The sequence below is a fragment of the Gobio gobio genome (genome assembly GCF_949357685.1).
Source record: "Gobio gobio genome assembly, chromosome: 2".
NCBI lineage: Eukaryota > Metazoa > Chordata > Actinopteri > Cypriniformes > Gobionidae > Gobio > Gobio gobio.
The window spans coordinates 30832044-30844821 of NC_137098.1; the positions used below are offsets into that span (position 1 = coordinate 30832044).

Genomic DNA, 12778 nt, shown 5'->3' on the forward strand with positions numbered 1-12778 from the left:
TGTCACATCTCACAACTACGTACACAAACTACACCTGGGACTAATTCAACTAAATAAAAATGCTGGAGCCTCAAATAATTTTTACTGCGTTTATTTTAGTCAAACTTTTTGCAGCACTAGAGTGATGCACAAAAACGTGTGGGTAAATTTCCCTCTCCACTTCCTGTGAAGTGATGTATTGATTTTCTCTTATTCCATATACTGTTTACATTGCCCTTCTAACTGAACATGTACACTCCCTTTGGATTGGAATCTCACTGGTGGAATACTCTGTGAGGTCCACTTCATAGGGCACTTATGGTCGAATGGAACGCACTGATGTCCATAGGCTCATATAAATGTGTTTAATGCATGTATGGTATGGCTATTCTAGCCCTTTCAGCAGGCCTAGCTATATTCTAGAGCTGCACGATTAATTGTTAAAAGATCATGATCTTGATTCAAACACCCACACAAGCGCATTCCTAAATGATGATTCTCCTGTCTATTAAACCTTTGACAAAATCATACCAGACTATTCAAATCTGCAGTTGTCATAGGTATGAAAAAGCTTCACAAACAGTCTTTTCAACAACACAGTATCGTTATTTCTGTGTTACAAATATTCAAATGATCACAGAAGAACTGGGATTAAAGCTTACAGTTCAGATATAAACACTAGAGTAGCGACCAAAATAGAGTAAATCACCCTTTAAAAGTAATTTTTGTATCGATTGCATTAAGTGACTGTTAAATATACACTCACCTAAAGGATTATTAGGAACACCTGTTAAATTTCTCATTAATGCAATTATCTAATCAACCAATCTCATGGCAGTTGCTTCAATGCATTTAGGGGTGTGGTCCTGGTCAAGACAATCTCCTGAACTCCAAACTGAATGTCAGAATGGGAAAGAAAGGTGATTTAAGCAATTTTGAGCGTGGCATGGTTGTTGGTGCCAGACGGGCCGGTCTGAGTATTTCACAATCTGCTCAGTTACTGGGATTTTCACGCACAACCATTTCTAGGGTTTACAAAGAATGGTGTGAAAAGGGAAAAACATCCAGTATGCGGCAGTCCTGTGGGCGAAAATGCCTTGTTGATGCTAGAGGTCAGAGGAGAATGGGCCGACTGATTCAAGCTGATAGAAGAGCAACTTTGACTGAAATAACAACCGAGGTATGCAGCAAAGCATTTGTGAAGCCACAACACGCACAACCTTGAGGCGGATGGGCTACAACAGCAGAAGACCCCACCGGGTACCACTCATCTCCACTACAAATAGGAAAAAGAGGCTACAATTTGCACGAGCTCACCAAAATTGGACAGTTGAAGACTGGACAAATGTTGCCTGGTCTGATGAGTCTCGATTTCTGTTGAGACAATCAGATGGTAGAGTCAGAATTTGGCGTAAACAGAATGAGAACATGGATCCATCATGCCTTGTTACCACTGTGCAGGCTGGTGGTGCTGGTGTAATGGTGTGGGGGATGTTTTCTTGGCACACTTTAGGCCCCTTAGTGCCAATTGGGCATCGTTTAAATGCCACGGCCTACCTGAGCATTGTTTCTGACCATGTCCATCCCTTTATGACCACCATGTACCCATCCTCTGATGGCTACTTCCAGCAGGATAATGCACCATGTCACAAAGCTCGAATCATTTCAAATTGATTTCTTGAACATGACAATGAGTTCACTGTACTAAAATGGCCCCCACAGTCACCAGATCTCAACCCAATAGAGCATCTTTGGGATGTGGTGGAATGGGAGCTTCGTGCCCTGGATATGCATCCCACAAATCTCCATCAACTGCAAGATGCTATCCTATCAATATGGGCCAACATTTCTAAAGAATGCTTTCAGCACCTTGTTGAATCAATGCCACGTAGAATTAAGGCAGTTCTGAAGGCGAAAGTGGGTCAAACACAGTATTAGTATGGTGTTCCTAATAATCCTTTAGGTGACTGTATATTTATTTGTCATTAATTCCTTAATTCAATAGATTAATTCAAAAATGCTGATTCATCAAGTAATGAAACAAGTGAAGTATTTCTAAGTGTGTTATTGAATCATTTATTTAAACTTCTTTTTTTTTTTTAAAGGGGTCATGCACTGGCTTTTTAAAATGTTTTATACTGTTGTCTGATGTCAACTTATGACGTTATAATAGGTATATAGGCTATTTTCTACCCTGGATTTGAGCCTCTCTCATGGAACGCTGTTTTTATGGGCGTGCCGCATTGAAGACTTGGAAGTAAACGGCCACTGCTATGATTGTATAAGCTTTGCATATTATAATGAGCTTCGGCTCCCCCGTCAGTACACATGAGGAATTGTTTTGAAAGCGTGTGGGAAAACGGCAACCGGAATGATTCGCCCACAGGGTTCGCAAAATGTCTTTATCAAACAAAACACAATGATTTCTCTCTCATCCACTCGCAATTAATTGGAATGTTATTTTTTATTACTTGGCCCGCCCGATCGGTGGATATAACCGCGAACCGTGCATCACTAACACACACACACACGCACAAGCCTCACTGCAGAGTCAGACAAATCAGCATGATCAAAACTTCTGCGATTGTATTTTTCAAGAGAGTGAACAACGCACATCAAGAATGGAATGTTATTTCACTATTTAAGATTGTTGGCAGGCATGTTATACGTTTTGGTAGCCCGTCTGGAAAACACATAGCCCCGGGACATTGGGCTTTGCGAGCCCTGGCCCATACATGTCCGAGTCTGATCACGAATCGCAGCACAATGAACCAACGACACCTCAAATAAAGGATTCTCCAGCATGTGACAGCGTGCTATATTATGTTCAGTTAGACACATACACATAATCAATAGATATCAAACGATCTGTAACAATGCAATACTATCACATATAAAAAACATTTTTTACTCACACATAAGTGTGTTGCTTCATTCGTTCATGTAATCTCATCCTGTCTGCAAATCCAGTCTCTTGTTTACAAATGAATCCGTGGTGAAATGAGGGAACAAACGTGCAATGTCTTACCCACGTAAGCTGGATCTTCATTAAAAATAAAGTTCAACCACACATTCCTAATATTACAATCCGAAGGAAGCTTATGCAGTGACAGTGTTCTTCCACAATTAGGCACAGCGCAATATCTTGCCATCTTATGCATTAGGGATGTCACGGTACCAAAATTCCAGTAGTCGTACCAATACCATAAAAATGTACGGTACTCGGTACCAATTTCGGTACCACAGCTAAATGTTTTTATTTTAATTTTATTTAACTATTTATTATTTTTTTTAAATTTATTTAGTTTATTATTTATGATGATAATCATTATAAGTAAATAATACATAAACATTCAAAGGCTGTATGCTGTTTAAAAGTAAACATTGTTTATAAAAAAAATCAAGTGAAAAATAATCAACCATCTAGGCATAATTATTATTATTAGTAGAGACGTATTTTTATTACATAGAGACGTTGCTGTCAATTAAAACATTTTAAACCAAACTTTTATTTTGACGGGTTGTCTGTGAAGACCCTTGAGTGTCTTTGTTCATGATATGACAGTTTTCTCAAATGAAACGGTAAATTCTCATGAAGTGGCGGTTTTTGCGTTCGTGTCCTTATAGTGACACACGGCAGAGACTACAAAGACAGCGAGTGAGTGTCACGTGTGTGTGTGTGTGTGTGTGTGTGTGTGTGTGTGTGTGTGTGTGTGTGTGTGTGTGTGTGTGTGTGTGTGTGTGTGTGTGTGTGTGTGTGTGTGTGTGTGTGCGATCTGCTCCCGTCATTCACACAGAAACGCAGAACATGCAGGAGTAATATTTAAATATTATTTTGCAGTTTAATATTCACAGACACTAGTATATATTCGGCTACAGCCTGGAGCCCTGCTCTTAGATAAACACGGAAGCGACTGAACGCAGCTGCGGGTACCGAATGTACTCGGGGGTCAGTACTAACGGTACTACAGAAATGCTGGTATCGTCACATTTTTTAAATTTCAGTACCGACTTGGTACCGAAGTACCGGGACTTGTGACATCCCTATTATACATGTTTACTGCTCGGTAGCGCAATCTGTTTAGCTCCACGTAGGCCAATGTTATTTATGCTACATTTCTTGCAAGAGTCGGTGGACGGGGCTACAGAATCAGGCGTACTTCTTCTTCTGTTGAGGCGGCGTTTCACCACACTCTGACGTCACAGCCTGGCACATTCTGAGAATGAGAGTTTGCTGGGCCTGGTGTCAATAAAAGATTTTCTTTGACTAACAAGGAAGTTTTCAGTTCTGAAAAGTACAGGATATTCTTATATCACTATGAACTTTTATATATCAAAGGCTGAATGAAAAGATGATTTCTCAATTCATGACCCCTTTAAATAATCCTTTCAAATTAATTAAACATTTATAAAAAAGACTGCAGCAATTAACATTTTATTAGAACCTAGTAAATTTCATGTTATTTTTAAAAAATGTTCTGTTCAGAATCGTGAGAGAATAGTGATCTCTATTTAAAACAAAAAAATTGTGATTCTCAATTTATCCAAAATCATGCAGCTCTACTATATTAATTTGTCAAAATGAAGTGAACATGAACTCAACATAAGCCTGACTCTTTGCATTTTAATCTGTGCCTCCAGAAGTGCTGCACTGGGTAATGTATCACTTAATGCTTAGATGTTAGTGTAAAAGTCTTCACACGACACCACTTTCAACTAAAAAAGGGAAAACCTTTTAATTATACCGTCTCCGTGAAAACTACAAAAACGCAGATTTATGAAAACGATCATGTACATGCGTATTACATGTTCAGTCTCTACTCTGTAGTGTTTCTTTGCAAAGTAACATCGCCAACTACTGACCTGGCATGTGTAATACAGCATTTTGTGTAGTTTTCGTGGATCTGTGTGTGAACGGGATCTTTTTGACAATGTTGTACGTGAAAAAACTTAAAGGAAAACCTTTTCCGTTTTTAGTACATCATTGTTGTGTTTACAATATTATTTGGTGTTTTTTTATTTTCTATGTGAATTATGTTTAATTTTTTTGGAGCAATGTGAACTTCTCTGTGCATCCTTAATTAATGGCTCTGTCTCTCCTTTGGTCTATTTTATTTTGTTCTTTAAATATTTTCCTAACTCTAATGACAGGGTGAGCGAGGGTTTCCAGGTTTAACAGGCCAGCCAGGTGTTCCAGGTTTCCCTGGACCAGAGGGGCCGATTGGATCTCGTGGAGAGAAGGTCAGTGGTCAGCCCATTATAATATTCATATATTCCTATGCATAATAATTACTGCTCTGTTACCGATCAGCTATATACAGCTTCTGTTAAGACTGGGCTTTCTTTCTTTCACAGGGTGATGATGGACCTTCAGGGCCAATAGGGACCAAAGGAATAAGAGTGAGTGTTTCTCAGTAACAGTCTCTGGCTCATAATGGATCCACAGTTATCAACAAAATACTGACTGTGTTTTTGCAGGGACCTGCTGGATTGCCAGGCTTCCCAGGAACATCAGGAATCCCAGTGAGTAAATCAAGGGCTTTCTTAAACATTTCACCTAATTATGAAGTGAAGTGACGTGGTGACCCATACTTGAAATTTGTGCTCTGCATTTAACCCATCCAAGTGCACACACACAGTAGTGAACACACACCCGGAGCAGTGGGCAGCCATATTGCTGCGGCGCCCGGGGAGCAGTTGGGGGTTCGGTGTCTTGCTCAAGGGTCTCACCTCAGTCGTGGTATTGAGGGTGGAGGAGGGTGCTGGTTATTCACTCCACCGACAATTCCTGCCGGATCTGAAACTCGAACCCGCAACTTTCTGGTTACAAGTCCGACTCTCTAACCATTAGGCCACGACTGCCCCTTTTTTTTTTTTTCTGTAAGAAGAAGTAATTAATCAAATCCAAATTGAAAATAGATGATAATGAAGTTAATTAAAAAATGTGTTTAAAATACGCACCGTGGTGTAGATCAAATCATCTCCATTAGTGACATAATTTGCAGAGAAAACTCATTGCTATGGAATAAACATACAATAAACAATACATCTTAAGAGTGAGAATGTGTATTGTTAACCATTAAATCTGGGGGGGGGGTTATTGTTGTCATTTTATGCTATTTATATTTTATGTACTTCTCTGCATTGAATATATACTATGTACTTATTATAGTAATTGCAATAACTGGGTAATAACTAGGCACTAACCCTGAACCTACACCTAAACCTAACCTGTAGTTACCTCATATTAACCAGTACTTCCTTAAGTAAGTACACGTACGTGCACAAACTGTAAAATAATATGCAACCAGAAATCATTTGTAGCAATGTTAATATCTTTACTGTCACTTTGATCAATGTAATGCATCCTTGTTGATAAAAATGTTTAAATTATGAATTTAAAAAAAATTGTACTGTTATCGAACTTTTGAACTGTAGTGTGGTAAACAGGTTGTATTTTTTTAATACTCTATGAAATCATCGTCTGTCTCCTTGCCTCACACTCTAAATGTTAATAGTCTAAATAATAATGTATTTGCTGTTTTTGATTGACAGGGTTTCCAAGGACAGGATGGCGCACCAGGACCCAGAGGAATTCCAGGCTGTAACGGAACTAAAGTATGAAACACTACAAACAAGAAGCTATTTTCAGTTCAAAAACAGATTGAATGAATTAAAACTTGAAAAAGCAAACAAATATATATATATATATATATATTAGTACTGGGCAAATTAGCGTGTTAACGCGGGCAATACATTTTTTCAGTTTAACGCATTAAAAATATTTAACGCAATTAACACAGTGTCCGTTTTTATATCGATTTTTGCCCAGCGTTACATCATATGATCATGCTCTAATTCATATAAATGCTTTTAAACCATCTGTGCTACAAGACAAAAGAGAACACGCTGTATGTCAATGTCCAGTCTGTGTTGGTGCTTCTCAGTCAGCTCATTGAGGGACACACACACACTCGATGCACAAACAGACTCGCATCAGTCTCGTGCACACATCGAGTTCTCTTTTGCTCTTGAACAAACAATAAGAACAACACAGAGAATTTTCCCATATTAGGAGTCTTAAATGAGTAAAATAACGTCTTAAGTGAACTTGTGAGAAAATGAGATTTGCGTGACAGCACGTCAGATCCGCGTCATGTTCGACAGCGGTGATCTTAAAGTGACAGTAGCACTGATGATGTTTGTCATTAATGTTCTTCAAAGAACAAAGGGAACAGAGAAAAGTGTAGCTTTAATGATGATTAATCTATATTTAATGTATTATTTATGCAGTTAAGAAAGGTGTTTGATAACTATTACATTTCTGTATAGGCTATGTCTAACAGGGGAGGCCATGGGTAAATATAACAATTATTATAATGGGTTTATGTAAAGATTGTTTTAAGTTCAGTTAAATTAGAAGTTGTTATTTTTTTAAAGCCTAATAAATGTTGAAATTGGTTGCTTTCAGTTATACTGTAATGTAACGTCATTAATGTTTCATAGAGACAGTATCAGTGATATTGGCCTACATTCATAAAAAGATGCCATTACAACAAATATTTAAAATATGCTGTCTTTAAATTGTTTCTACATTAATTTGGAGAGTAACTGAAATTATTACAATATCAAAATATTAAAAACTCCAATGTTTTGCGATTAATCATGATTAATTACAGAAAAAATGTGATTAATTAGTTAATTTTTTTAATCGATTCCCAGCACTAATATATATATATATATATATATATATATATATATATATATATATATATATATATATATATATATATATATATATATATATATATATATATATATATATATATATATATATATATATATATATATATTGTTTTTTTTTTTTTGTTGTTTTTTTACAGGGTGAAAGAGGATTCCCTGGAAGTCCAGGCCTTCCAGGTTTAGAGGGTCGATTTGTAAGTATTGCTTTATGTCACATTTTAAATTTGCAAGCATGCTGTCATGCTCTCACAGAAGTATTTTAAGTCACTATTCTCTTAATAAGTAATTAATTCTTTGTTGTCTCCACAGGGTTCACCCGGTCCTATAGGACAAAAGGCAATTATTTGATTCCATATTGAACCATACTTGTTCTTCACTGTAGTGGCATGCTTCCTTTAATACATATTAGGATATGTGTGAAATTATGTTTATAAATGCCTTTTCTTTTCTCCTGTAGGGGGAGCCTGGGGACATCATAGATATAAATAGAATTTCAGAAAATGGGGATCCTGGCATTGATGGTTTACCAGGTTCTAGGGTGAGCATTTACAGATTAATTAGCAAAAGGAGCAGATATTTCCAGATTATAGTAAAACACATGTTCCCGTGAATGTTTGGGGAAAAACGCTGGAATTAAAGCATAATTTGACCCTAATATATATGGGAATTCACTCATAGTGGATTTTACTATTTACCCTTTCAAAAGAGTATAATTCGTATCAAGATCAAATACTCTGCAATAAATATGAAGTGACTCTAGTTCATACTGTAACACTCTGGTTACGATATATAGGGCAATCCCGGACCCCCAGGTCCTCAAGGTCCTGTTGGTCCTGCTGGTCCCCGAGGGTATGAGGTAAGACACTGATTGCAATTTGTGTGATTTAAACTTCACCACACACATTTTAGATGAAGGGCTATTTTACCCTTTATACTGCTGGCTCATACAGATTTAGTATTTTGCAATGCTATAATTCATTTTATTTGTAAAATTACACTCTTTTTCAGGGTCGTCCAGGCCCTCCTGGTCCACCAGGGCCGAAAGTAAGTCTATAGGCTGCAATTAAACAGTGTCAAGTTTTACTTATTTCAGTTTTGCCAAAGTACTAATGTGTGTTTTTTCCCTGAAGGGAAACATGGGATTGAACTTTCAAGGACCCAAAGGAGAGAAGGTATGCACATTGTGAAACAATATATACTGTACATCAGGTTTATTAACAGTTTTTAATGTGCATATGTTTATGTGTGAAGGGTGACCCTGGATTAAAAGGACCTCCAGGACCACCAGGACAGGTTGGCGAAGTATCAGGCTTACCTGATACAGTCATACAACAAGGAGAAAAGGTACCATCACTTCAAACTCTTCAAACCTTTTAAAGCTTATTTTATTTTAAAAAAATTGACTCACAGTCCAAAGTTTTTAAAGGGGTACTTCAGCGCTGGGAAGATGAATGTGTATTTAAACTGTGTAATTTATGTAGTAGAAATGTGAAATTATTTTTGAAATTGGTGCCTTCTAGACTGAGCAAAGACAGAAAATGTATTTTTGTCTCATGTGGTTGAAAGACAACAACTCCCAGAATGCACTTGCTTCGCTGCCCTACGAGGCCACTCCCTACACCACCCCCAGCGTCGGCATGATCTTCATAATAATACAATAATTTTGTTCAGTTAGAAAATAAATACTTCAATTAAAAACTGAACGTGTCTTTTCAATAAAGTGTGAGTGAGCCGAACGAAAGTCACAGGACAAACGCAGCTGCAGGAGTCTGATTTCATTCATCACGAGAGGGAAGTAAGAGCTGAGGTAAGCGCGGCTGTCATTCTCAGTGCGTGTCCAGTCTGGCGTGTTTTCTGATCGCATATGGAAGCTAAACTTTCATAGGAATGCATTGAAAAGCTGAAACACTCACTTTGCTCTGCACCGCTCCGTTATGAATGCCCGAGGCCGAGCCGAGCGCATTTACATTCTGTGCGTGCGATCTCTCCCCTGTGGGCAGGTTGAAAACAGGCGGAACAGCTCCTTCTACTGGCTGTAGTTTTTAGGCTCTGGCCAAAAATCCTCCGATGACACAAAATGACGATATTTGCGTCATCGGAGGATTTTTTCCAGAAATAAAATGCATAATTCTCTCATATGAGGGGGGAAAGTACCATAATTAAAATATACTACGGGGTTTCTACTGATACAAAGCTTAATGCTAAATCACTGAAGTTACCCTTTAAGAATACCCAATATAAATGTATTTTTTATCATATACAATATCAATTATATATATTTATTTTATAGTATAATGCACTAGGGGTGCACCGATCCGATATTAGGATCGGATATCGGCCGCGATACTGACAAAATAGCTGGATCGGGGATCGGAAAAATGAACAGATCCACAAGCCGATCCAGGTGAATCCATGTAGAATAGATGCTGCGCTTGTGACTGAGTGACAGAGAGAACGATGAGAGCTCCTCCCCCGCGCACACTCTCTGGGTCTTCAGAATAATCAGTGTTAGCTGTTAGCTCTCTCATATTTCACACATTAATCCAAATCAAAAGGTCGAAACTGAACCGAAACCATGTTGCACGTGACACATTCGGATAATCCTTGAATTATCGCTGGTTGTGAATTGCGCTCAAAAAACTTCTCTGACCAGCTGACATAAAGCATACTTTCAATAAACGGGAGACAAATCATATCCAGTTATGAAGTGTTTTCTGTGTGTTGACATCTTTCGCGATGTTCTAACAGACGGGATTCGCACACAACGCGTCTGCTAATGTCCGATTCGTTACCTAATGACTCCCTTGAACCGAATCATTTTAACGACTGGTTAGAAGAACTGATCTGTCCAACACTGAACTCATGAATCAGTTTATTAATTTACTCAGAACGCATCTGAAATGAGAACACAAGTGTGCTTACCCAATTAAGCAAGAATTACTTTTAATTATCAACAGTATTTCAGCTTATTTCTGTTGACAATGTGTAGTAAAATAAATAGGCCAACAATCATTTAGACAGGAGTGAGGTGAAACCAGAACAAAGTTATTAGCTAGCTGATCATTTTTATTAAATTGCATATGGCAGAAAATTAGACTATTTGTTAATTTGTAATGCTACTTTTTAATATTGATATGATTATATAACACAACAATGATCTGTAGTGTAAAAAATGTTTGGCAACTGTCAGATTACTATTGTATGTTTGACTGTTTTTTGTTTCCACTGCTACATTTTATTTTTTAATAATCAATTTAAGTTTGATTACATTCTATTTTAGATTTGAATGCACAATTGTTTTTTAAATAAATAAGAATTAAACACTTTACATACATCTGTTATTTTGTCTTAGTTATGATTAGTTAGTAAAGTCTGGTGCCTTTAGTCTCTTAAAGGAAGGTATAAGGTGGAAGATATACAGTTTATTATTAATTCAACAATAGTATCGGATCGGTATCGGGTATCGACAGATACACAAAGCCCAGGCATCGGTATCGGTATCGGGACTGAAAAAGTCGGATCGGTGCACCCCTATAATGCACTAGTGTAGCTACGGGTGGGCCCAGATTGACAGCTTGCCCATCCTGTCAGATCAAGGGAAATACTTTTTTTTTTAATAATAGTATTTTCTAACGTTTAACTATTCTTCAATAATTATTTTAAATGTGATTTATTTTGTCATGCGTTAGAACTCTATTCTGATATTAATAAAAAATATGCTAATTCGTCTTCAGTTACGCCAGTAGTAATGTTATGTTCTTCTTCGCGGCAATATCCGGATTCGATTCCAAGTAGCAGCGCCTTTTTTGTCATTTATGACACATTTAAGAAAGAAACACATCTTGACAAAGTTGACAGGACGCCAAACAACTTTTGTCGTTTGAAAGTGAACTAACAGAATATGATGATATTATCAAAATCTTCAATTCAAAACCCAGCCAACGCCGACTTGTTTAGAACAGACATCAGCCATACAAGTTATTTGCTTATCCAATGGCATGGAAATTCAATACTTGCATGTAGGGATGAAACGGTATGGAAATTTAACATCACGATTATAGTGACCCAAATTATCACGGTTATCAATATTATCACGGTTTTGTTCAAACGAGATGAAAGTGTTCAAAAAGAACAGATGCTCACACTTAAAACATTTCAACAAGTTTTATATTTGAAATTCAACAAACAACAAATAACTAAAGCAGCTCTAAGCACTTTTTTAAGCTAGATTCTGTGGGATTTCCTTCCTTAATGGCCGTCATCAATAGCAACGCATAACACATAAATAATAATAATTTTTCGTAAATATAATCTCTAATATTATCACTGTAAATATATTCCCAAGCAATATTCTCATCAGTGTTCTATCAGACACATTTAAATCTAGCATATTTTGTGTTAGAGCCCAAACAGTATCCTAGTGAAATAATGCATATCCATATTTCCATATGATTTGACAGTTTATTTTATTAAATATCAAAATGTGTGCATCATACCTGACACCTAGATGAACACTTTACAGTCTTTTTATGACTGTCATTCTCTTCAAATGCTATTGAAGTTTGAAACGTGTATAACGTTACCAATGTTGTGTGTAACTTTACAGACGGTCCCTAAATTCGCCTGCGTTATGCCAGTCATATCAGATGCTCTGTGGTTCTGCTGTGTTTTTTTTAAACCATTGTCGCTGCTGAAATAGAACAAAAACAGTCATCCACTGTATGATGAATGAATCTCCTGCATACATCGCTCGTTTATCTCTGATCTGAGTGCAGATTTCAGCGAGTGAGCGCGGCGCGCGCGCTCTGAACAAAACTCCGCTAATCTGAACGCCTCTGATTTAGAGACATTGCATTCATAAACTCAATAGAAACACGTGTAAGTGCTTATAATGCGCAACGCGATTATAACAGATGGCTTTTGAGAAGACTATAAGTTCAACAGCCAGAGTGACTAGTGTGCAGCCGAAATAACGTTACACTCGCAAATGGCGGTTGTTAATGTCAAGCCCTGATTATTATCCCTTAAATGTCACCCTAGCCTTGTCTGAATTTGT

The 12778-nt window shown here is 37.3% G+C and overlaps 1 protein-coding gene across 1 annotated transcript in view; it reads left to right on the plus strand.

Annotated features, from left to right (window-relative positions):
- col4a5 (collagen, type IV, alpha 5 (Alport syndrome)) overlaps positions 1-12778 on the plus strand; it is a 72312-nt gene that overhangs the window by 26391 nt on the left and 33143 nt on the right. The window contains exons 3-13 of the mRNA XM_079844424.1: positions 5131-5220; positions 5335-5379; positions 5458-5502; positions 6535-6597; positions 7863-7916; positions 8032-8058; positions 8180-8260; positions 8516-8578; positions 8731-8766; positions 8853-8894; positions 8974-9066. Of these exons, the coding sequence (XP_079700550.1) occupies positions 5131-5220; positions 5335-5379; positions 5458-5502; positions 6535-6597; positions 7863-7916; positions 8032-8058; positions 8180-8260; positions 8516-8578; positions 8731-8766; positions 8853-8894; positions 8974-9066 (639 nt within the window). The remainder of the gene's footprint in view (positions 1-5130; positions 5221-5334; positions 5380-5457; positions 5503-6534; positions 6598-7862; positions 7917-8031; positions 8059-8179; positions 8261-8515; positions 8579-8730; positions 8767-8852; positions 8895-8973; positions 9067-12778) is intronic.